Source organism: Furipterus horrens, unplaced genomic scaffold, assembly GCF_987537825.1.
Source record: "Furipterus horrens unplaced genomic scaffold, mFurHor1.1.pri manual_scaffold_11, whole genome shotgun sequence".
Classification (NCBI taxonomy): Eukaryota; Metazoa; Chordata; class Mammalia; order Chiroptera; family Furipteridae; genus Furipterus; species Furipterus horrens.
The window spans coordinates 799,194-824,662 of record NW_028327181.1 but is presented as its reverse complement, the minus strand read 5'-3'; the positions used below and the strand labels follow the sequence as shown (position 1 = coordinate 824,662).

The 25,469-nt window shown below is 55.5% G+C and overlaps 1 protein-coding gene across 2 annotated transcripts; it reads left to right on the top strand.

Moving 5' to 3' along the window:
• Positions 1-1,025: 1,025 nt before the first annotated feature.
• RAN (RAN, member RAS oncogene family) lies at positions 1,026-5,321 on the top strand. Of its 2 annotated transcripts, XM_090291643.1 has the most exons (7): positions 1,026-1,118; positions 1,649-1,694; positions 1,887-1,971; positions 2,041-2,166; positions 2,989-3,176; positions 3,342-3,512; positions 3,604-5,321. In XM_090291643.1, exons 2-7 carry the CDS (start codon positions 1,659-1,661, stop codon positions 3,646-3,648), a joined length of 651 nt encoding a protein of 216 aa, XP_090147769.1. In that variant the 5' UTR covers positions 1,026-1,118; positions 1,649-1,658; the 3' UTR covers positions 3,649-5,321. The 2 variants fall into 2 exon arrangements, with proteins under 2 accessions (XP_090147769.1, XP_090147771.1); XM_090291645.1 differs by lacking the exons at positions 1,026-1,118; positions 1,649-1,694; positions 1,887-1,971; positions 2,041-2,166 and adding an exon at positions 2,380-2,547.
• Positions 5,322-25,469: the final 20,148 nt, after the last annotated feature.

Below are 25,469 nucleotides of genomic sequence, written 5' to 3'. Positions count from 1 at the left end.
TCCACTCCCGGCAGCTGCATGCGGCCCTGCGGGGCGTCTTCTAGGGCCCTCTGGGGCACCCGCACTGAGCTCCTCCCCAGCGGCGGGTGTTCGGAGGGGCTGTGCCCAGTCTGCGCCACCGGGGTCCCCAACAGACCTGCCTGCGGGTGCGCTTAGGGCTAGTGGCGAAGTCCTTGGCCGCGGGTTCTGCTGCTCCGGGAGGTCACCACGAGCCTTTCCCGAGGACCGTGACCCGGACGGGACTCCTACCCACCTGCCCCTGCTGCCGCCCCTGCATGCCTGCCCGGGACGGGGACCCAGGCATCAGCTGACGATCTGGGGCTGTCCCTACAAATGCCAAACGCCGGCCTGAGACTGAGGACAGGACACGAGGACTCCATTCGGCCCACTTGGCTGGAAGCGACCCGTCCGTGCTGAGCTTGTGGCTCGTCTCACTTTCTAGCCACGGTGGCCCCGTAAGGCGGGCATCCGAGGAGCAAGTGACAAGTGACAGATTCTGAGCGCCCGGCTCCTGTCCGGGCTGACAGCCTAAACACTCGCGGACGCGTCCAGACCTGCAACTAGGCCGGGCGCCGAGCCCGAAAGCCCCACGTCATCACCCCGTTGCGGGGAAACAGCCACAGAGTCTCCTGACCAACTAGATGCTTCTCCTTCCCCCCCACGAGGTCCTGATGGAGACCCAGGGGCGGGGACTGCCAGGCCCGCGTCTGTGCGGGAGGCCCCCGGGCTTTGTGTGGGCCGCTCCCCAGCCTTTCCCGCCCAAGGGCCCTCCGTCGCCCCCTCCCAGCCCCGGGACCACCAGGGCCGCCGGGCGCGCCGCCGCCCGCCAGCGCATGCGCGCGCGGAAGGCGCCCGGGGGAGGGCGCACGTGGTTCGCAGGCCGCCTGCGTGCGCGCTCCCTCCCCGCCTTCCGCGCCCCGCCCCTTCCCCGCGTCCGCAGAAGGGTGCGGCCGGTGGCGCCCGTGCGCGCGCGCGCCAGGCCACGTGAGAGCCGCGCGGTGCCGTTGCCCCGCCCCGATCGGCGCGCGCCGGCGTCGGCTGCGTCTCCGGGCATTTGAATTGCGCTTCCGCCATCTTCCCAGCTCTCAGTCAGACGGGCCGGGAGACGCTTCTGGAAGGTATCGGCGGCGGCTGGGCCGGATCGGGGGCCGGGGACGGGGGACGAGGGTCGAGGACGGAGGCCGGGAGCGGGGGCCGAGGGCCGCGCCGGCGCGTCGCAGCGGCGGGCCCGGCGGCGCCCGTGAGCTGACGGTTACTTCGGGCCCAGGCGTCGGCGGGAGGCGGGCGCGGGTTCTTTTCCTTCCCGGTGGCGGCGGAGGCCGCGGGGCCGGGGTCTCAGCGTGGGGGGGCCGGGAAGGGCGGCGGGGACGAGCCGTGGGGGGGTTCGGGGGGGCCGGCGAGGGAGGCCCGGCCCGGCCGCGTGACCAGGCGCTTTCCGCGGGCCGGCCTCCGAGCGGCTCCCCCGCGGGCGCGCGGCCAGGCCCGGCGCTGAATGAGCGGGAGGGAACCCGCCGCCATTGCGCGCCCTCGTGCCGCCGCCGCCCTGCCCGCGGGTGCACGTGGGGCCCGGGGCGCCGGCCTTTGTGGGCGGCACGTGGGCCCGCCCGCCACGTGCGCCAGGCCCGACGCCCTCCTCTCTGCTCCGCAGCCCCAGCGCCATGGCCGCCCAAGGAGAACCCCAAGTTCAGTTCAAAGTACGTCGTCCTCGGAGCCGCGCCGGCGGCGGGGAGCGCGCGGGGCTGGGGGGCTCACGGCGCCGTGCTGAGCCGGGCTTCCTGCGGGGACGGCGGGGCTCCGGGGCCCCCGGACGCGCGTCGGGTGGCGGGGCGGGGTCCCGGAGGGAGGCGCGCGGCCGGGGCCCGTCTCAGCCCTGCGTCTCCCGGCAGCTCGTGCTGGTCGGCGACGGCGGGACCGGGAAGACCACCTTCGTGAAGCGCCACCTGACGGGGGAGTTCGAGAAGAAGTATGTCGGTACGTGCGGGCCGCGCGGGCGGGGCGGGGCGGGCGCCGCGCGCGGTCTCTGACCCTGCCGCCCCGCAGCCACTCTGGGCGTGGAGGTGCACCCGCTCGTGTTCCACACCAACCGGGGGCCCATCAAGTTCAACGTGTGGGACACGGCCGGCCAGGAGAAGTTCGGCGGGCTGCGCGACGGCTACTACATCCAAGGTGGGCCCGGGGCGCGCGGGGGGCGGGGTCGTGCGGGCGCTGCGGGCGGGCGGGCTGTGCCGGGCCGCAGCCCTGGGCTCGCCGGGGTCCCCGGGGGGTGGTGCTGGGCAGTGGCTGGGCCGCCGCCTGCTCTGTCGTGGTGCTCCGGCTGCAGAGCAGTTCTTCTCAAAGTGCTCGGTTCAGACGTTGCGAAGGAGGTAAGTGTTCGTTGTACCAAAGACGACAAGAAAGTGCTCGCTTCTTGGGATCTCATTCTGGACGCTCTGTCGGGGGCCCTTCGGTGCCTTTCACTTTCCCACGCACCCAGGTTGTCGCGCTAAACGCTGCCGTGCCGGGCAAACTTGCCAACCTGACCGTGGCCCGCGCTCCAGGTCGGCACAGGTGCACTTACCTTCCTTTTTCTAAAACGGGTGTAAGATGTTCTAGGACATTCAGCCATTTAGGGGCCTTTTAAAGACCCATTCCTAGGCCCTCACGATAACGGGAGGTCAGGGCTCTGCAGCGCTGGTTTGTCGGGAACCTCCTTGGGATGCGTTTTTGGGACCAGGTAGAACCCATGATGAAATACTCCACGGAGCGAGCTTTGATGGGTAAGGTGGTGTTTCACATTTCTTACGTGTTGTAAAATGGGAATTTTAAACGTTATTTGTTACAATAATTTAAGAGGTTTAGAATTGGAACAGACCTTGAAATTGGGTGAGAGGCATCTAAGATGACTTCAAGTTTGGCCTGAGGTTTTCGGTTCGAATTCACTGTTAAGTATGTTTCATTCATGTAGTAGAATCCCAGGAATGTACTAATTGCTGTCAATCCGTCTTGCAGCCCAGTGTGCCATCATAATGTTTGATGTCACTTCGAGAGTTACCTACAAGAATGTGCCTAACTGGCACAGAGACCTGGTGCGCGTGTGTGAAAACATCCCCATCGTGCTGTGTGGCAACAAGGTGGACATCAAGGACAGGAAGGTTAAGGCAAAATCTATTGTCTTCCACCGAAAGAAGAACCTTCAGGTTTGTTTCGTGACACTCATTGAGTTATGACCATCGGATAAAATTAGAACGCGAGTCCATTAAAGTGATTCAGAAATGTGGGTGGATGGAAGGAATTTTGTCTTCCAGCTCAAAGCATCCCCTGAAATGATCAGTTAAGTATAATTTTATTTCTATTTTTGCCAGTACTACGACATTTCCGCCAAAAGTAACTACAACTTTGAAAAGCCCTTCCTCTGGCTTGCTAGAAAACTGATCGGAGACCCTAACTTAGAGTTTGTCGCCATGCCCGCCCTTGCCCCCCCGGAGGTCGTCATGGACCCAGCGTTGGCAGCGCAGTATGAGCACGACCTCGAGGTACGTGCTGACGGCCCAGGGGCTGCTGCCGGAGGGCCACGTTCCCGCCGGCTATGGTCCAGGGCGTCACAGTTCTCCTGTCTCCCTCCAGGTTGCCCAGACCACCGCTCTCCCGGACGAGGACGACGACCTGTGAGAACGGGAAGCTGGAGCCCAGCGTCAGAAGTCTAGTTTTATAGGCAGCTGTCCTGTGATGTCAGTGGTGCCGCGTGTCTGCCACTTTATTACATAGCTAAGCAGAATCTGTGCTTGATCTTTGGGACGCTGAGAGATGAGTGGGCTTCGAGTGCGTGTGGCCGTTTAGAGATACCTTCCTTTGTTGGACTCGCATACCTAGCTGTCTTGGAGCGCAGGTGTTTCCTCGTGGAGCGTCAGCTCTAAGGCCGCTGCAGCCACATCACAACATTCAGTGGTGAAACCTTGTTTGTTACTGTCATTCCCGTTACTTTTCGTTTAGATTCAGAATAAAGTTGTATTTCAAATATCTAAGCAAGTGAGCTCATCCCTTGTTTAATAAGCATTTTAAGACCACTAACAAGGAAAATTGCTGTTACTATTTAGGTTGTCTTTACAGTTATCACTTAATTTGAAGTCAATTGTGTTGAATAATTCTTGTCCTGAATTTTTTTTTTTTTTTTTTTTTTTTTGTATGTGTCATTTCACACCAATGAAATGACAGGTCAGCAGTATTTTATGTGGTAAGTTAAGAGGTGTAAATATTGTCAGTGCAGTTAAGTTGAAATAACATCTCCCGCCTGCTTTCTGGCTGGGTAGTGGCATCCAGGGAGCGCGCGTTCAGGATTACACGGCCTGCCAGAGCAGAAGCGGCACGCGTCTCAGACATTCCAAGTAGAACTGTAGTTGCTTTTATTTTATGGCTGAAGTAAACTGTCTGCTGGTACAGAATTTTTCAAAGTCAGGAAACCATTCAAATGGTAGCAGGAGTTCACAGGAAGTCTCGTCTGTTAGAAATGAATAGGTTATGCGTTTATTTGCTGTTTTAATGTTAGGTGTTAATGTAAAGATATCCTAGGAAGATGTTCTGTACTTACGCACTGCTTTCAAGTACTGCCACGCTTTAAAGACGCCAAAAATGAAGGATTTCAGTTAGACGCACCACAGCTCAAACAATTCTTTTTCTGAGTGATTCTTGTGAGCGGTGCAAGGACAGACTGATAACCAGGAAACCCGCTGCAGCAAGAGAGGTAGGTCTTACTCCTCGGTGACCTTTTGTGTGGTTTCCACGGTTAAGCATGAATCAGTCTTGCCTGAGTTTGATCCCAGTGACATTAGACTGTAGAGTTCAGAGATTCACGAGTGTGAGCTATTTTACACATACAAGTGCTGCTCTAGTGCAGTTTACCAAAGCTCTTCAACTGGCCGGTTTTCCTTAATTGGTTACTTTCTTACCAAAAACAAGGGTAGGAAAGGATCACTCAAATAATACGGTAAAATAAGATGCGAAGGGTAGAATTGATTAAGTTTTAGTAAAGATTGAATAAACGTCAGTACAGTCTCTTAAGGTTTGAGTTGCTGTGTGTACACTCTGCTCGCTCTCCAATTCAGAACCAGATGTTAACAGTCTGAGACGTGAGAAGTTCCTTCCCAAAATTGGAATGAAACCTCTCAGATAACCTAAGGGGCGTGTGTGTGTGTTGTAGAATGTGAGTGTAACAGATACCCTGAATCTTAAATGTAACCCTTAAATTTTGGAAGCTGCTTGTTTAATACGGGGTGGGAAAGGGAAAGGATTTACAAGTCATTGGAAAAAATACAGCTGCAAAATATATTGCCTGTACTTGGCTCGGCTCTTCTGAATCTCTGCTATTTGTGGGATACCGAACAGCACGGATCATCCTCGTGCTGGGGGCAGGTTTCTCTCTGGCTCACACACACGGGGGGAGACGTGTCCTCAGTGTTTGAAGTCTGTGTCTGACGCGAGAAGCCTTGACCTGAAGACCTGGGTTACTGAGCTAGGGATGTGTTGGAGCAAATCAGGAAGAGTGATACGCGGTGAACCTAGCAGCGTCGTTTGTATAGGGGACAGGAGTCGTCTTCCGTTTGCTGAACTATTTTATAAAACAAAGCAGAATTTAAAAAGAGCCCTGGTCAGACTGAGGAAGGTGGGTGTTTGGAAAGCAGTGTCCTCGTGTGCATGGTCAGTATTTTGAAAAGCTACAGTATGGGTTTTGGGTCTCAATCTCCAGATATTTCCTGGCTGGTCACGTGTTCCTGAAGTAACTCAAGCAGTGAAGATTTCTGGTTTCTTTGAGAAAACACGACCCTCAGGAAATGACAGATCAAGCAAAGGGAGTGACAGTGAAACTGGTTTGACTCGTGTGTGGGACACGCCAACCCTTGGCCGTGCCCTGCCGGCCACAATCGGATGCTCTGAAGTCTGCACGGCTGGCTGGCAGGGGCCAGGCTGGCAACACCAATAACCCAAGTCCTGCGCCTTCTGTCAACGTGCCGCGCTGTCTGAAGGGCGCAGTCCCTGACCAGTCCCCCTGCTGCTGCAGCCTTCCTGGGGTTGGTTCTCGGGTAGGAAGAGGGCGGAAGTGAGCCAGCGTGGCTGCGTGGGCTCAGGAGTCGAGTTCGAGGTAGGAGGAGGGTCTTGGGGCCCAGGAGAGCGCACTGGGAAGGGTTCCAGGGCGCGGGCCCCTGGGCCTGGAGGCAGTGAGCACCCCGCTTCTCCCAGACTGGCCGGAAGCTGGTTGTGGCCCTTGTAGCACAGGCGGAAGGGCAAGTTTGGGGTACCCCCTGCTAGGTCTCACTGCTGTGCCCACTCATGCCCCAGTGTCCCTGAACTTGTCTGTGGGACCCCCGAGGAGGACAGGAATTAGGGGCTAGAGACGGAGTGGGGCGGGGTCCTCCAGGCGAGGAGGCCACTGCTGAGGTGGCTGGTCCTGCCCACGCGCCCGGAGCCATGTGCTCGAAGGTGGTGATGGCCCAGAGCGTCCCTGGGAAGCCTCCGTCCCGGGGGTGGGGCAGAAGTGAGCGGTGGCCGTGGTCCTGCCAAGGTGGGGACGTAGGTGACGCTCTAGAGCCTGCCCAGCAGTGGACCTGTTTGAGAGGCCTGGGCCGGGACTGAAGGTGTGCAAGGAGGGTGGGTGGGAGGCAGGGGACGGACAGCTGTGGGGCAGGGGTGGGGCCCGGGCAGGGTTTCTCAAAGCCTGTGTACAGCTCAGCAGGAGCCGTGGAGGGTCAGAGGGGGTGCCCAGCAAGCGTGACGGTCTAGCCTTGTTCCCTCAAGGCCATCCACACTGCAGTGTCCAGGAAAGGGGGGGACACCGTGTCAGGACAAAAGCTCTGCCATAAGCATTTCGGTGGAAACTCAATCCCATGAGCATCTGCTGTGAACGCCAGGCACCATCTTTCCTTCCAAACCACTGCGCTCGCCCCCCATGTTCGTTCAGGTGTGATCAACAAGCAAAAACTCCATATTTACGTGTACACTGTGATGTGTTCGTGAAGGAACTCAGGTGACATCGCCACAATCAAGCTCTGCACCGTATGTGCACCTCAGTATTTCTGTGTGTAGCAAAATCCGTTAAGACAATTCTCTTAGCAAATTTCAAATACAGTCCTACCCAGTCTCAGATACCCGGTCGAGTGTCACAGCTCAGTGACCCTCCTGACATGTCCTAATGCGATGTCACAATGCCGGTGGCATCCTTCACGTCAATCCCCCCTCAGCACATATCAAGGGTGATACTATCATCTGTTATTGTTAATTGCTTACTGTGCCCAGTTTACAAATTGAACTCTCAGAAGGATGTATTGTAGGAAAAAGCGTTTGGTGCTACCATGGTCTGAGGCGTCCGCGGGGGTTCTTGAGACGTCCCTGCATTTACGGGGGAGTTACTGTGGCATCCATAACTCGTCGCCATGCGGTGCGTTAGCTCTCCAGGCGCACTGCCCCTGTGTCACACTGCACCCTCGACCAGTGTCTCCTGTCGCCCGCCCCCAGCCCCTGGCACCCACCACCCTCCTCTGCTTCTGTGCGTCCCCCCTTTTTTGATTCCACATACAGTTGTTGCCACACTGGTCGTTTTTCTGCTCCTGGCTTATTTCACTTGGCGTGATGTCCTCGAGGTTCGTCCGTGTTGTAAGCGACAGGCTTGCGTTTGGAAGGCTGAGTAATATTCTATTGTGCACATAGACCACAGCTTCCTCACCCACCGAGGGGGATTCAGTATCCTGGCTATTGTGAATACGTTTGCTGCTCGGACACGTGGGTAAAATTGAGGAGCTTCCCAATGATCAGGAACCAGGTGTATTTCTACGTAGTTACTGCTGTACAAATTCAGCAGCGGTTCATTTAGGGGCGCTGTCCGGTGCGACAGTTTAGTTGCTGATCCCCTGGGCACGGAAGATGGGAAACAAAGTTGTTGGGGAGAGACATTCTAGACACGGCAGCCAGCCTGGCAGAGGCCCCTGCTGCCTCTCCCTGCTGCTTCCTCCCTCCTCAGAGGTAACGAGAAGTATCAGCTCTTGGTTTCTGCCGGCTTCTTTTCCGATCTTCACTACAATCCCATGACTCAGACAGTCACCACACACGGAGGTGTTGGCCCCTGCACTGGCGCCGACAGACCAGCAGGACAGGGAAGAGCTCAGCGGTGATCTTGTGGACAGCCATCAGTGACTGATGCTGCGTTTTGGCGACTTCCGCTCCTACTGCAACATCGGGGAGGGATGTTGGATGGTATTGGGTGGTGAGAACCTCCTGTATGTCATTCGATCTCGGAATAGCCCGTCACCCAGCCAAGGCCTCACACCCGGGGCACGGAGGCACGCCGGGGCTGTTTGTCACATGCTGGGCGTGGCTGTGATGGGTACTCTGTGGAGACTGATATTTTTAGACCTATCTACAGTGTTCACGTGGGATTACCAGGTCTTCAATGTGGATTATTTATGTATGCATTTATCTATTTCTTTTTATCCTGACCGGGAACATTTTTCATTGCTTGTTTCAGAGAGCGCAGAAGAGAGAGAGAAACATCGATTGGTTGCCTCTCATGTGTGCCTGGGTCGGCAGCTGAGCCCACAACCTAGGTATGTGTCCTGACCAGGAATCGAACCCTCATGCTTTCGGTTACGGGGTCACGATGCTCCAGCCAGCCGAGCCACACTGGCCAGGGCGGAGTGGATTTTTATTTTAAAGAGCTCTCTCTGTTCGCTTCTGTGTGCAGGCTACTGGAGTTGTCGAGTCTTGTGATAAAGTTGCACTTGTGGTTTTAAATGTTCTTTACCTGTGAATGACACAGAACACGTGTCTGTGCAGACAGTGCATCTGTTTGGGAGTGATGTGTGTGATACAATGTTCATGTCACGCACAACCTCTGGGAGGGATATCGGATGGTGAGAACCTCCTGTATGTCATCTGATCTCGGAATAGCCTGTCACCCAGCCAAGGCCTCACACCCAGGGCACGGTGGCATGCCCGGGTTGTTTGTCACATGCTGGGCGTACAGTCAGTGTTTTGTTTTGTTTCACGAAACTCAAGCAAGTAGAAAATAACTTCGCGAAGGGCCGGAGTGTGCAGGGCATGGGACCCGCGAGTCTGACAGATTAACCCGGCAGCTCGTACAGCCGGGCGGGATCCGCGGAGCCTTTTACACAGTGGGAATGGGGGTCAGCTGGTTTTGATTTACAGTTAAACTCAGTGTCTTCTTGGGAGGCACTCCTTACTGACGTCCGGGGTGTGGCAAAAGTAGGTTTGCAGTTATGAGTACCCAAAACAGTTTATTCTTGTATTATTATTATTGATGACTGTGTTATTTTCCATACAGACATTCTCCCCCTCACACGATTACCATTCTATTGTTGTTATTGTGGCGGAAGCATTTACAACCTACTCTCACAGCAACTTTCATCTTAGAGCCGGACTTCCGTGCCCTTGACCATCCCCCTCCCCCACCCTCCCCTGGGACTGGCGACCGCCTCCACTCTGAGTCCACAGTCTCTTGTTCTCTTTGTGAAGATGCCGCTTCACATCCTCCAGGGAGACACTACGTTTAAAACTCCATCTTCTTTTGCCTTTATTTTAATATTTGTATCACTTTAGGCACATGGAATATTTTCTCCTTTATTTTAGCTGGTTATTTTTAATATACAGAAGAAGATTGTAAATTGTATTTATCTTCAATCCAATTGCCTTAACCTACTCCTGTATTTCTTTAATTTGTTCCATAAATCTTGCTTTTTCTGGATATTCAATCATATTTTGCAAGAAGAGACATATTATGATGTTTCTAATATTTATCATGATTATGTTACTGTCTCATTTTTGGATATGCTGGAACTTCTAATTAATTTGAATAACAATGTAATTATGGGTATCAATGTCTTGCTCATGATTTTAAGGCAAAAAGCATTAGTATTTACTGAATTAAATGATCTTTATTCTTGTTCTTGGGGCAATAATTTTTAAGATATTTAAGAATCTTATTTTTATAGATTTTTATTAAAAGGGCTTACTGAAGTTTAGCAATTGCCTTTCAGCATCTAGTCCTCCTGACTTACTTTTTTCTCCTTTGTTTGATGTAACTTTCTAATATCAAGAGATTTCCTAATACTGCTTATCCTTGAGTTTTGGAATATACCTTGCTTGGTCTTGGTGTTTAGTTGTTGCATTTTTGAATTCTCTTTGTTAATTTTTGTGTCTAGATCCCTAAAGGAGATTGGTCCATAGTTTGCTAGTTTTCCATATCATTTTTGGGTTGGGTGCTAGGCTTCCAGTACAGACTGCCTGGGTTCAGGCCGCATTGTCCCCAACCAGCTTGGTCCCGGGCCACTTGCTCCCTCCCTCTGAGCTGCCTGGTCCATACGAGTGGGTATGAGGACTCGGGGGGTGCGAGGCCCCCACACATCACACTTGGAGTGACACTCAGCCATCAGAGATGGTCTGCATTAATGTGTGACAATGTTAATAGTACCTCCCTCCTACCAGAAGTATTGGCTTTTAGAAAAGAGTCTTGGTAATTCATGAGCATCCTCAATTTAAGGCACTTTAATAGAATTGAAATGGAACCATGCGTTGTGGATGGCATATTTCTGAGGGTACATTTACTGTTGCACATGAGGGAAAATCTAGATTAAAGTGGCTTTAATAAAGAGTATTTATTTCTATGTCAGGAGAAGTCTAGACTTCGGCTTCCAGCCATAAGAAGTAATAGAAGCGGGGCTACCCCCCCCCGAAAAAAGTAAACATTGGACAAATAGATAAAGCAATGGTTTTTAAGGCATTGTAACATCAAACAGAGAAAAGCAGTGAATTCTGCAATGGAAACACTCCAGCTTCTCCCTGGAGAAAGCTTCCAGGCTGTGTCCCAGAAACAGTGGCCGGGTGGAGCCCAGCAGCCCCGAGGTGGAGGCAGACGTGACCGGGTGGGCAGGTCAGAGTCCTGGCAGAGAGCCGGACAGGGACAGCGTCGCAGGTCGGCAGCGGGTCCCACCGCGCGTCTCCATCTGAGTCCTGGTACGCGCATCCGGGGGAGCTGTCCAAGCCAAAGAGCCACTCGACGGGATTAGGCAGGACCGATCCCAGGGCGCACAGGGCTGGAAACAGCTCCTGCTGCCACCAGCCAGAAGGAAAATGTCATAATTTATCGGCATTAAGTGAAGTACTGAAGGGATTGGCCTCAGAACACTGCAGTGTTGGACTTGGACCTAAAAGCCGCTCTCATCTTGCCTAAAAGCTTACAATCAAGACCTGAAGGGATTAAATTGTTTTCAAATAACTTAACATACCCCCGCACAGAGCTGAAGAATATTTATAGGATACAAGACTGACTCCACAGTGTAAAATTTGCCACGCTCTGCGACCATTAAAAAGCCACCAGGCGTGCCAAAAAAGCGGGGAAAGCATGACCCCTAACAAGGGGAATGATGATTCTGCCAAAGGCAGTCCAGATAAGGACGTGATGGAAATTATTGCAGGAGGATATTAAAACACTCGCTGGAACTGTATCTCATGTTCACAATGGTGTGTGTAGACTTAAGAGGGTCGTCCCAACAGAACTGTAGTGAGCAGTGGGTCTTTCCTGACTTCAAGGTCAGAAAACCAGTTCTGGAAAGAAAGCTCTTTGGCCTTCACTGCGTTGAGCTGTTCCCTCTGCTTCCCCTTTGCTGAGCGTCTTTATTGTCCGTCAACGGGCGCTGGGTTATGTCAGCTGCTTGTTCTGTGTCTGTTGATTAGACTGTGTGGTTTATTCTTCATGTTGCTGACGGGGTGTATCATGTGACTCGATCTGCAGGTATTATACCAACTTTGCCTCCCAGGAACAAATGCCCCTTGACCATGGAGTCTGATCTTCTTCAGGCGTCACTGGATCCGGCGTACTCGTCTTCCCTGGAGGGTTCCGCCCGTGTGTTCATCAGGGATGCTGGCCTGTCATTTTCCTTCCTTGTGATGTCCTTGTCTGGCGGTGGTGTCAGGGTGGTGGCAGCCTCGTAGAGCGCTAGGGAGGCTTCCCTCCTCTTCTGCTTTTTGAAAAAGTTTGAGAAGGGTTGGTGTTGGTTCTTCCTTGAAGTGTTTGCTGGGATGCCCCAATGAGGCCCCAGTCCCGGACTTTTGTTTGCTGGAGGTCCGATTAGTGGTTCAGGTAACGACCTGAGTCGTGATCGGCGTGTTCCCATTCTGTTTTGTAAACCACGTCTACCATAGCTGAACATTAAAGTTCCCAGACTCTACCCTGTCCTGAGAAATTTGGAATCTTCAGAGGATGGGTCTGGGCATCGGTAATTTCCAACTCCAGCCCCCCGCCCCCCAAATTACCTGACTATCAGTCAAGTTCGGAAAATCCCTGAGATAACTCCTCCTTCTGGTACGACAAAGGGCCTGTCTCGCTGATGATCTGCCTTGTGGTCCGACAGTGGTGTAAACACCCAGCACGTCCCTCGTGCGTGGGACACCTGCTGGGCTGGGCCCAGCCGCCTCCCGGCCAAGGCCAGTCCCACTGTACTTCTCTGGGCCCAGGAACAAGTTCAGACCTCACCAGAGACCTTTTTAAAGTTCAAGTTATTTCTGTAGTGACACTACTTATCACCTCTGAGACTAAAGCCCCCTGGGCCATGGTCCTGGAGCTTGAGGCTGGCAGGTGCCCCCTCCCCAAACCCTCTCCCTCGTGGCCTGTCTGGTCCTCATGTGTGACCACCCCTTTGCTCTTTCTGTTTTTTTTTTTTTTTGTGCTGCATGGGCATTTTTCTGCAATCTCTCTCTTTTTTTCTCTCCTTTTTTTTTCCTTAGTGGCTTAAAACTTATTGTCTTAACAGTTCTTGAGGTCAGAAGTCAAAAGTCAAGGGTCAGCAGGGCTGGTTCCTGCTGGAGGCTTCAGGGGAACAGATTTCCTCGCCTTTTCAGCTCCCAGACTCCTTGGCTTGCGGCCCCACCCTGACCGCTGCTCCGTATTCACCTCTCCTCTGACTGTCCCACCTGCACAGCCCGTCACCTGTCAGGCGGCATTCTCACCGGTTCTGGGTTAGGATGGGGACATCCTTGGGACCATTGCTCAGCAGGCCGCCACGGAGCGCCTGCACTGCTGTCCCCGCCCCCGAGGAGCTCAGGGCCCTCTAGCCGCCCTGGCAGCTGCTGCTTCTCGCCCCGCGACTCTGGCCCAGCGTTGCGTCACCCCTCACCCTGGTCCTGCTCCGCCGTAGCAGCCACACACGACGATTTCGCCAGCCCCGCTCTCTTGTGCTTATTTTCATTTACCTGTTGAATGCACATGGCTGAGCACCTGCCTGGCCCTGTTCCAGGTGCCCAGGCTCCTGTCCTGGGGGGCTTGCCAGGCATGCATTCTGCTCGTTCCAAATACCTACTGTCCGCTAGAAGGTGCGCTTAGTGGGCGCCCGGACCCCACCCGTCCTATTCGCTTGGTTCCAGAACCCTGGGCCCACTCCCTGATGGGACAAGCTCCCTGGGAGCCACCGGGGGGCAGTCACACTCCATGCTGGCGGCCACACGCGTGTGGTGAGGAGCTGAGAAATCTGGTCCAGGGCGCGTGCCCCTCCAGTTTACCTTCTCGCCAAGGGGGCCCGCAGGAGCCCTGTTAGGAGCGACCGCAGTGCGGGTCTGTAAGTCCCTAGGGCCCAAAGGCGCACAGAGTATGGGGTGCGAGCAGCTGAGATTGAGTCCCCCAGGCCGCTCAGGGGGGTGAGGGGCTGCACCCAGCGTTACCCGCTCCTCACTAACAAGGTCCTGCGGGCAGCCCACGGGACCAGCAGAGCGCGCCCTCGGCCACTTGGGCCGCGCCATCACCCCACCCCCGCGTCCAGGGCGGGAAAGTCGGCGCAGTCCTGCTGGCGAGGTGCTGTCCTCCTGAGCGCTTGGGGGTGGGGGGTAAGGACGGTCCCGCGCGCCTGGCCCGGGGCCTGCGGTTAATGAAATTGCGTCTCTGGCAGACCAGTCACCGGACATTTAACATCAGCACCGCAGGCCAGGCTTCCAGAGGCTCCTGAAGGGGGGCCGCTTCCCTGCCAAGTCACGGTGGCACATTAGCTGCGGGTCACCCAGTGAGCCACTGGAAGCCAGGAGTCCTCTGCGGTGCCAGGGTGGCCTTAGGACGACAGGGCTCCGTCAAGTGCTGCTGTCTGAGGGGCTCCTAAGACTTGGCAGGCTGCCAGGTCTCGGTGCTGAGGACCAGGCCAGGGCAGTATTTTAGCAAAAGGACCCAGACGAGAGCTGAGCCGTTTCCCGGGTTTTTCATGCTTTTTGGAGGTGACGTCAGTGCTTCTCACAGGTCGATGAGTGTGGCCCCCCCGGGAGCTTGTCCAGCAGCCGCGCGGACCCAGTGGGGCTGGGGGCCCGGGGACTCTGCGTTTCCCACCAGCCCCGCCGACGCTGCTGCGGCCACTGGCTCTGCAGCTACACTGGATGCTGTGGTCTCAGTCCGCTCACGGTCACCGAGTGCCCACCCTGGGTCAGGGGCCTGGCTGTCCCAGAGCCCAGAGAGAAGCACTGAGGAAACCGTTATTTTAGCTTCAGACACAAGGAATCGCGGGAATGACAACTGCCAACTTTCACGGCCATGGTCATGGCCGGGGGCTGCGCACACGTCAGGGCCTGAGAGGGATCGGACTCCTGACAGGCCTGCAGGACGAGCGGGGTTGGTGGGATGTGGGCGCCGCAGGGGGAGGTGGGCACAGACCACCTGGGTGACAGAGCTGTGTGTGCAAAGGCACTGGGGCAGGAGGCACGTGGGTTTCCTGGAAGAACTGGGAGGCCCCTGTGAGTGGAACACCATGAGGGTGGAAACACTCTGGGCCTGAGCCTGGAGAGGATGCAGGGACCTGGCAGGACGTGGGGGTTCCCCCCTGAGTCCCGGGTCATCCTGCCCGGTTAGAAAATGCAAGAGCACTACATATTTACGGGGAAGCGGGGACTACAGTGAATGTGACATGTCTGCATTTGACACTCAGCCTTGCAAAGCATGGGCAGGTCACGTGGGCCACAGAAGCTGAGCCGGGCTGGAGTCTCCACACGGGGGCAGCAGAGCCGAGGGCAGGAGGCGGTGACCGTGAGCCTGCAGAGGAGGGGTCGCCCCGGGTTTCTGACACTGCTTTTCTGGAAGGGCCGGTAGAAGCTGGAAACCCCCGTAGACGGCCACACGTACTATTTGGTTCCTTCCCCGGTGAAAGTGACACAGTGGTCAGGGACGGCACCGTGTCCCCATCACCCTGGGGTCTCACCGGAGCGGGACATGAATTCCCACGCTGACGTGTGCGGGCTGGGAATGGTGACAAGGTTGTGATTTAGCTCTGAGGAGAGCGGAGGAGCCTTCCACCCACGGGTGCCGGGGTGGCTGTGGGGACAGGTACCCACACACTGTGTGTGCCGTGGCTTCGTCCCGTCTTGGAGGCGTTAGGCTGGCTGTGCCTGGCTCTGGGACTCTCTCGTCCTTTCCGCACTTGGAGAAAGGACCCGAGGGTCGACAGACCCCCAAAGAGAAGGAAACAGACTCCGGGGGCAACAATTTACTGCCAACAGCCACCTTAGGCCGTGAAGGAGACCATTTGAACTAGGGCACGAGTCACAGCCAGTCGATGACAGGGACACGTTTGTCCTGCGAACGTTGCAGGGCGACTTCCACCAGCCTGCACGGCACAGCCCCCAACCGTCATTGCACCTGCCAGGCGTTGACGTGATCGGCAGCCAGAAGGTTTGTCTGCAACAGCGTCACCAGACACACGGTTTGCTACCATGTGACCATGGCCACAATGTCACAAACGTAACAAGGTGATGAGGGTTTTCAGGTCCATTGGTGTCTCCGGTCTGTCGTTGACCGAAACGTCACTATGCGGCATGTGACGAGTTTTCTTTCTCCCGTTTTCTTTATTTGTTGGCTGAGGTGGAGACGTCAGGGCTGCAGGTTTCCCCATAACCTCAGAGCACTGGGCGTCACCCTGGGGGCTCCCACGCCAACATCCCGCAGCTCATTATCTTGGTGCCCTAAAAAAAAAAAAAAAGTCCCCGAATCTCTTGTCTCATCCAGGAGAGGACAGGGGACCGCCCAGAGTGCCAGTCCCATCTGGTGCCCTGGTCTCCAGCACAGACCTGCTGGGCGACACGCAAGGATGGCTGCTGGCGGGTCCGCTCGCTCCAGCCGGGGGTCTCTGTGCAGCGGGGCCGCTGGGGGGCCTCTGCTTTCTCCTCGTGGTGGACACAGGGTTTCCTGCCCTGGCCCCTCGGGGCAGCTGGTGCGGCCGTGGGTCTCTCAGGACGAGCAGCAGCCGTTTTCCCATCTTTACCGCCCGCCTGGTGCAGACGAGCCGTCCAGAGCGTCTGGTCCCCGGATCTGGTGCGCAGGGGCCCCGCGTGGGGCGTGTGGGAACCAGGAGTACACATCTGTCCGTCTGTGCCGAGCTTGCTTGCTACAGTCGTTGGCATGGTCTGACCCAGGAGCTTGCCTTTTTTTTAATTAAATTTATTTTCAGTTACAGTCGCTGTGCGACGTCATGTCAGTGTCGGGTGCGGCGTGGCGATCGGACGTTTACGTAACGCACGGAGCGCTCCTCCTCGTGTCGTGGGTGCCCACCCAGCACCACACACAGTGGCGACGACACCGCTGGCCGTTCCCCGTGCGGCGCTTCCCCTCCCGGCTCTGTTGTTACAACGTGTAGTTTGTAGAGAGCGAGGTTTCGTCCCAGTGCAGGGGCAGAGCATTATGAGGGTCAACCGCGGGAAGCCTGTCCCGGGGGCCACGGCGGGGCTGGGTCGCGGGACAGACTGTCCCTCCAGGCTCCCTCTCCTGAGACCCCGCCGTCAGCGGGGAGGCCTGTGTGCTGCGTCCCCTCGGAAGGCAGCCTGGCCTCGACCTTCTTGGAATTCAGCCCCTCCTTCCTGGGTCCTCCTCTGCCAAGTGATGACCAGGCCTGGCTGTTTGGCCCAGGCCGTAACTTCGCAAGACGCGCTCGGCAGGCGCGCCAAGGGCGTGCCCCGCGGCGTGGCCTCACATCTGGTTGGGGGAGGAAGGCGGCGCTGGGCTGGGAACAAGCTCTGTGCACACATTTTTTCCCGCTGATAGCGAGCGTGCTGGCCAGGGCCTGGGGTGGGGGCCGCAGGCTGCCTGGCTTTCTGGGCAGGACGGAAATTGTGGAAGGATCTTGAGGGTTCACAGAATCGCTGGGGGGCTGGAGGGTCAGACGTGGAAAGCAGAGCCCTCCCGGGGCCGGGCAGGCTGGATGGCGGGCGGCTCCGTTGAGGCCAGGCTGTGACATTGCCGTCACTCGTGGGACCTGCGTCGCGGGCTCTGGAGCGTGCCCACCTGGGGCACTGGGGGATCTTGCCCCCTTCAGCTTCCAGGGTGCGTAGGATGTTGCCTCTGCTGTGCCCACACCCAACGGCACATTCCTGCAAACAATTTAAAATGAAAAGTTTCTTCCTTTTGGTCCTGGACTCGATGGCAGGGACCCGCTGTTGGTGACGCCTGTCCATGACGCGGGGAGCCAGGCCCTTCTTGTGGGGGCTCCAGTGCACCCGGGTCCCCTGCCTCCAAGCAGAAAAGACAGAGAGGAGGCGCCTCATGGGTGTCTGAAAGCCCCGGCCTGGACAGGAGCAGAAGGGGACCAATGGACCATGTCAGGGTGGCTCACGTTCCCTGCCTGGTGACGAGGCTAATGTAACCTCATGAGGGGCCAGATACAGACAGGAAGGAAGTGGGGGGGGGGCACTAGCAGGCCTGCTGTAGGGTCTGCCAGGAGAGGGTGGCTGGCTCTGGATGGGTAGGAAAGTGGCCGCTGTCAGCTCCCAGGACAGGACCCGTGTGTGTGCGATTGGGGAACCCCGTCCTTCTGCGGCTCTGAGGAGACAGGGTGGGGGGCTTGTGTTTGCTGACAGTGTATGTTGGGCACTTTGCAAATACAATCTTAATCTTTCGCATGCGCCTTTGGGGTAAGTGCTCTTTCCACGTGAGGGAAGCCAGGGGACAGGCTGCAGGGGTTATTCAGGTAACGGCAGAGCTGGGGTTCAGGCCTTGGGCTCGCTCATTCCAAAGCCCCAGCCCCGCCACTTCCGGCCCCGGGTGAGCGTCACCAGTTCGGGCCTGGACCTGACATCTCCACTACTCACTGGGAGGGTTTGGAATGTCTGCAGTTTGGATCCAGATGACCCACAACCAGTAAAAGTGAGCAGTTGGGGTCAGACATCGGGCTTCCCCACAGGGAGGGGTTTTTGGGAAAAGCTGGGAGGCTGGGGGCCGGGGAGGGCGGGAGAGGGAAATGGCCTGGCTGAGATACGAGCAGTTACCATCATCCACTATTGACCTAATTGCAGAAATAGAAAAAGAAAAAGAGAAAATGAAGGGCGAGGGATGCCAAGAGTGGGCCAGGCGGTGGCCTTCTGGCAAAGTGCACGGACTGTAATCACTTGAGAAAGATGCAGAGAGGTCGCCTCCCACGGCGCGCTCACGTGGGCCTGGGTCTCAGCTGCTGCAGAAACGCAGCCCTGGGTGTGGAGGCCCCGCGGCAGCTGGAGACGGGCGTCGTCTGCCCACTGCTTCCCACCATCCATCCGAGTGCACTTCACGCCGCCAGGGGACGCGAAGTTCTCCGGAAAAAGCTTGAGGTAGAAACGCAGTCTTTTCTTGGCACTGACAGTCCCGTTTCCCGAGTGGAGAATGACGGTTTAGCGTTCACAGAACACCGCTTCCCACCGCTTGGTGCCATCGGGCATGGGGGTCCTAACGCGCCGAGACTCCTGGCTGCTCTACGGGTCTATACGGGCGGCTCCGGAGGGGCAGGCAGCAAGGGGACCTTCGGCTCTAGCAAGCGTCATTTAGCCACGAGCACGGGCGGGTTAGGGGTGGGGACGCATCGCCTGCCATGGCTTTGGGCCCCTTGATGCCTATGATGGCCTCTGACCCGGGTGGTGTTCATTTCTTTGCCACATCCCTTTTGTGAGCTGCTGGATAGTACAGATCTTGACAACTGGCCTCCTCCGGCCTGTGTCCATCTTTTCAGAATATTTGAATTCGCTGTGAGTGTTGAGAAATAAGAAAGCTTTACACAAAATTTAGAATCTGCAGCTTCTTCGTCAAAACTCCACAAAAATCAGAAGATGTTGCAAAAACGGAGTCCTCACCCTCCCCGGCGGCCCCGGCTCTCAAGCGCTGTCCCTTCCTCCGTCGGCACACCTATCTGCCCCCTGTCCCCGCAGCGCCTCAGCTCCTCCCCCGGCAGCGTGGGAGGGTCCGCGCTTCCACGCCCACGCCAGTACTGGGGGTCATCTGTCCCTGTGACGTTAGCCACTCAGGAGCATGTGGGGTGCACGTCGTCACAGTTCTGATTTGCCTTTTTCCGACGATGACTGGTGTCGCGCCATCGGTCACGTGCGGACTGGCCATTTGCCGCTCATCTTTTCTGAAGTGTCCCTGTGCCTTCCAGCTTCTTCCCACACCCCTGGGCCATCCTTCCACAGCCCTCCTGGGCACCAGCCCTCGCCGGGCAGCCCCGTCTTTAGAGGGCAGACACCCTGCTCTGGGGGACCCGACTGGAGCCAGTTGGGTACCGTCTTTGCAGGTTGGCGTCCTTTCACACAACGACAAGGGTTTGGTGCCAGGGTGCTGTGGGAGCAGCCTGCCGCCTCTGTGACCCTCGTGATATTCTGCAGTGAGCAGAGGTGCCCCCTGAGCTGGCTGCCATTGGCCGGTAGCTGCTGACCTCCCCCTACTTCTCTGGTCTCCCTCCCTGTCCCTCGGTCCCTCCTGTCCCCCACCAGACTGTGAGCTCTGGGGGGTAGGCGTGGGCCGTCGTAGTGACGTGTGCTCCTCCCGGCCCCCAGCGAAGAACCGTGCTCCGTGCCTGGTCTTGCTTCCGAGGGTTGGGGATGGCAGTGGGCGCCAGCCAGGCAGCAGCAGTCAGGGCGTGTGGCTTTCCAAACATAGATGCTTCTCCCAAGGAAGGCCGGTGCTGCGCCGGGGCTGCTGAGGCTCCCCTAACAGGCAGTTACTCATCCAGAGAACCTCGCACTAAATATAGACGTAAATAGAGGTCAGGAGCTTTCAGAGCATAAGGCACCCTCTCATCTGCGATTTTAGAGTCTCCAAACTGGTAAAGAATAGTCTTTGTTTTCTGCTTCTGAGCAAAAGTAACGGGTACGTTTGGTTTGTGTGGTTTGCGAGGACAGAGGCTTCTTTGCCCTGATCTCAAGTTCCTGAGCATCTCCAAGGGCACACTGTGTATTCGGAAAACAAGGTGCGCGGAGAATTGGCTACATAACCTCAGTGCGAGGGGCTGGTTTCGTCAAATGAGATGCCCCAATGTGCGTGCTGAACACCTTCGAAACGGGGTGTCCGTGAGGTCGTGTGTCGGGTCCGTTCTTCTGGCGAAGATGGGAAATGACCCACATCAGGCGAGAGGCCCTCTTTGACTTCTGGCCCCTCCCTCTGTTTTCCAGAAGTCTCTTGTCTTCTGCCAGCTGCCCCTCCTTCCAGAACTTTCCATATGCCTCTCCATGCATGGGTACAGAGGAAGGCTGTGTAAGTGTGTGTGTGCGCACACGTGTACAAAAGGGCTTCTGAAACGTTCACACAATGTGTCTTGGAGACCCTCCCGTGTTAGCACCGGTATGTCTTGCTCATGTTTTTAGCCACTGCCCAGAACTGCCAAACGTGGCGTCCATCAGTGAGTTCAGCCATGTCTGCAGCATTCGGGGAATCAGGAGCCTCTAGGATTCACACGATTTGACAACTTGCTGCCATTCCTGGCTTCCTAAAATCCCTGTCATTTTGAGGATTTTCACATAAGCGTCTGTAGCACATCTGGCTTCCTTTTTGGAAAAATGGTAGCATTCTGCCCCTGTTGCTGCCCTGTGAGGTCCCCGTTTTCATGGATATTCACTTGCCTAGATTTATTAGTTGCTAGTCTCTCTCCCATTTCCTTCCTTGGTGACTGAGATTAAAATAACCTCCGTTTCTCTGTGACATTGATGAGAAACTGGTATGAAGACACAGCTGCAGTGAGTCAGAGCGGGACCCCGGCTGTCACCTTCTTCCCGCTTCTTCCTGCATCTTCCCCTGAGAGCAGGTCTTAGAGCGGGGCCAGCACCGGGAGGGCAGAGCTGTGCTCAGGACTCACCCAAGGTCCTGGATCCAGCCGTGCCTGCAGCCCGCCTCCGCTGGCCTTTCCCTTCTGTGGCCCTGGGCATTTTCTTGTGTTCTCACCCAGCGGGGTGGCAGCCATGCGACCCTTGGGGACAGAGCTTCAGGTCAGAGTTGTCACTCTGTTGGTACGTGTCCTTCCAGTTTCAGCACTCTCCATGAGCTTCTGTCTTCCTCTGTGACGTCTGGCTTCTCTGAACCGTTTAAACCTTGCCAAGGACCGAGAACAGTCAGCAGTCCGTGCACAGCTGAAATCCTCGCTGTCCGGCAGCGTCACGGTTACCGTGTGTACTTGTGTGTTACTTCATATCTGACTTGGGGAACGTGGCCACCCCGCATGCCCCCCAGTCTGGCAGAAATTCTTGTCTGTGCAGCTTCAGCATCACCTGCTTGGCAAGAAATGTGACAGCCGTCTCCGCTCAAGCATCCTGGACAAATGGCACACAGAGGAGTCTGGCTGCCTCCTCAGACGCGAAGGTGTCTTCGCGCTCAGCAGCCTTGAGTTCCTGCCAGAAGTTTACATCTGAGCACCTCTACATCATGGTCTTCCCCTTACCTCAAATAAACACGCACCCTGCAAGTTTTTATAAACATTTCTGTAGCGTGTCGATTCTGTTTTCTGGTGCCACACAGATTCACAGATTTAAAATTCTTCATCGGGCGCCTCAGACGTTAGCTCTGGTGAAGCCAAGCGTGAGGAGTGCTATTTGTCTCCCCGTGAGGATACTGCCGGGCACACTGGCCAGGGATTTTCATGCTTTATTACTGTGGCCAACGAGAGGGGATTGTTGTTAAAATAGTCCACGCAGGGCTGGACAAGGAAGTAGGTTTTGAAAAAGTAGGTTAAAGAAACAAGCATTCTCAGGCCTGGCCGGGGAGCTCAGTGGGTTAGAGCGTCATCCTGCTGCCCCAAGGTTGTGGGTTCGACCCTGGTCCGGGCTCATACAAGGTCAAGCAATGACGCATCAGTAAGTGGACTAAGAATTCAATGTTTCTCTCTCCCTTCCTCTCTCTCTCAAATCAATAAGTGAAGCATTTTCAAACATAGCATGGACCTCACTAGGGTTGTTGTAACGACTCCGTGGATGATTGTGCGTGACCGCGTAGAACACGCGCTGCACGTGGTGATTGCGCTGTGTCTGCTTCAGGGATGATGGCAGAGGTGATGATGATGATGATGATGGTGTCTGTGATGAACATGATCTCGTCTCTAATGATGACAGTGTTCGATGATGATGATGATGAAGATGGTGACCAAGAAGAGGTGATAAGCAATCCACATCTCTGAGACTCGGCACCGCCCCGTCTGGTGTAATAGTCGGCCCGGCTGAGGAGCTCTGTGTTATGGACACAGAGACAAAAGAAGTCTAAGTGCAAACTAAAAATAAGCTCATTGTTAAGAATCTTGGAAAGGTCGTGGTTTCAGGTCTTTGTCCTCATTTTCCAGGAGTGACCACTTTGTTACCCTGCCACCTCTCCTGCGGCTCAGAAGCCTTCACGCCTGTGTTCCTCTGGATGTTCAGCTCAGAGGCTGCACAGCTCCGCGGCCGCCCTCCTTTCCAAAGGCTGTGGACGGAGCAGCACCTCCAGAGCGAGGCTGCCCCCGATGTCCCAGCCACCCCCGCGGGGCTGAGCCAGGCGGACAGGCCACACAGTAGACATTCATGGGCTCCTGCTGGCTTCTAATCAGGGACTCACTCTTCCCACGGACCCTCCTTCTGAGCGCTTCGTACTCCGTGGAGGTCTTGCCTTCTGACCCTGGAAAGACTTTCCTGAAATTGTCACCACGTGGATTGGGAACCTTTGGCCCTAGGACATACCCCAGTTTTCAAGTGGACGTTGGCCGGCCTGGCCGGCTCCACAGCGGGGCGTGATTTGGAACCTGCACCAGGTGCTCTCGGCAGGACGTACTGTTCGGTGGTTTAATATCTTTCGTTGAAACAGATTAGCAGTGGTGTTATTCTCTGCATTCCTAGCATCGCTTGGCATCGCCTTTGCCTGATAACGTCTGAGCACACGTACAGGGGAAATTTTTTAAAAGGGCCGACCCTGCCGTTGTAGGAATGATCAGAAAAGGGGACGGATATGAATGGGGCACGTGCTGCCCCTGCGACCGGCACGTTGAATGAACAGCAGTAATGACGTCGTCTCAGCAACTTGCAGGAGACGGCGTCGAGCATGACCATTGCGCCACACGGTCGTGGGTCATTGCGTGAACGGCGTATGTTTTGCACGCTGCAGGGCGGCTTGCCCTGGTAAGTGGGAGACACACCGATGTGCTCAGGGCGTAAAATCTGTACCTTCAAACCTTCTTCACGTTCTTGGGGAGATGAGTTCTTCAGTGTGGGGTACAGGCATCCAAAACTGAGGGCCCCGGAGAGCGAGTAATCCTGACTGACGCGCTAACCCTTTGCGTTCTCTGGTTCTCTGCGGCAGCGGGTCCTGCTCTGGGGCAGCGGTGAGAATGCCCAGGGGCTGACATCGGCCACCACTTGTCATGTTTTCTACCGACCCTGCGCCCCGGGGCCAGCGTGGTGAGCACCGTTTCAGAAGTTCAATCTGAGCATCGGCATACTTCCCCCTCCCCACCCTGCGCTGCTCTCCACGCCCCCCAAGCCCTCAGCGGCAGCACCTGCCTCCCCGTCGTGGTGCCCTCTCTGACAGGGGCGTCAGACCCCCGAGCAGCCCGTGGCCTCCATCCCTTGTTTCACTTTTTAAAGTATATGTTACTGATTATGTTGTTACAGTTACCCCATTTTTCCCCTTCGCTCCCCTCCGCCCAGTATCCCCCTTCCCTCCAGCAATCCCACCCCCTTAGTTCATGTCCATGGATTGTGCATATAAGCTCTTTGGCTTCACCCTTTCCTGTGTTATTCTTAACTTCCCCCTGTCTGTTTTGTACCAACTGATTATGCGTCTTAGTCCCTGCACCATTTCCCCATTTCTCCCCCTTCCCCCTCCCAGCTGATAACCCTCCAAATGATCCCCATACCTATGATTCTGTTCCTATTCTGGTTTGCTTAGTTGGATTTTGTTTTTAGATTCATCTGTTGATAGTTGTGAGTTTGTTGTCATTTTAATGTTCATAGTTTTGATCTTCTTTTTCTTAAATAAGTCCCTTTAACATCTCATATAAGAATGGCTTGGTGATGATGAGCTCCTTCAGCTTCTCCTTGTCTGGGAAGCACTTCATCTGCCCTTCCATCCAAATGATAGCTTTGCTGGGTAGAGGAAGCCTGGTTGTGGGTCCTTGCTTTTCATCACATTGAATACTTCTTGCCAGTCCCTTCTTGCCTGCAAAGTTTCTTTTGAGAAATCAGCTGATAGTCTTATAGGCACCCCTTTGTAGGTGACTCTCTGCTTCTCTCTTGCTGCTTTTAAGGTTCTCTCTTTAACCTTTGTCATTTTAATGATGATGTGTCTTGGTGTGGTCCTCTTTGGGTCTAGCTTGTTTGGAACTCTCTGTGCCTCCTGGACTTGTATGTCTATTTCCTTCGCCAAATTTGGTAAGTTTTCCTTCATTATTTTTCACATAAGTTTTCAATTTCTTTCTCTTCCTCTTCTCCGTCTGGCACCCCTATGATTCGGATGTTGGCACATTTAAAGTTGTCCCAGAGGTTCCTAAGCCGCTCCTCATTTTTCTCAATTCTTATTTCTTCATTCTGTACTGGTTGACTGTTTTTTTCTTCATTATGGTCCAAATCATTGATTTGAACCCTGGTTTCCTTCTCTTTACCATTGGTTTTGTGTGGATTTTCCTTCATTTCATTTAGCAAAGCCTTTACTTCTTCTCTTAATGCATTTGCTGTACTCAAGCATATCTGTCAAGCCTGTGAGCATCTTTATCACTTATCACCAGTGGTTTGAACTCTGCATCTGTTAGGTTGGCTATCTCCTCGTCGCTTAGTTCTCCCACTGGAACCTTGATCCGTTCCCCCTTTTGGGCCATACTTCTCTGTCTCTTCATTCTGACAGGCTCCTGTGTTTGTTTGCCTCCACCTCCCAGGTAGAACTATCGCTCTTGTTATGTTGTAAGGGGCGGAGCCTTCGGGATTCGTCAGTTCAGGGCGACCTGTTTCACCACGTTGTGGTGCTGCGTGGGGGGGGGGGGGGTCTGAAAGGGAACCAATCTGCTTGCTCGGCACTCATTCCCTTTGCAGGCGCTTCTCCCACTTCCCGTATGGGACTGATGTTCCTCTATCTGTTGCCCTGGCCGTCGTTCTGAGAGTGGGTGGGTCTGCGGATGTTCTAGGACCATGGGGGGCCTCTAAACACACAGACTCTGCTGAGAGACTAGAAGCTTCTACTGTTGCCACAACCCCCACTGGTCTGCACAGTCAGAAGCAATGAGGCTTTATTT

Excerpts from the sequence above, each read along its gene's own strand:
- RAN (XM_090291643.1), top strand. The coding sequence starts at position 1,659 with ATGGCCGCCCAAGGAGAACCCCAAGTTCAGTTCAAA. Across the intron at positions 2,167-2,988 it reads CGACGGCTACTACATCCAAG|CCCAGTGTGCCATCATAATG; the intron begins GTGGGCCCGGGG and ends TCCGTCTTGCAG. Across the intron at positions 3,513-3,603 it reads AGTATGAGCACGACCTCGAG|GTTGCCCAGACCACCGCTCT; the intron begins GTACGTGCTGAC and ends GTCTCCCTCCAG.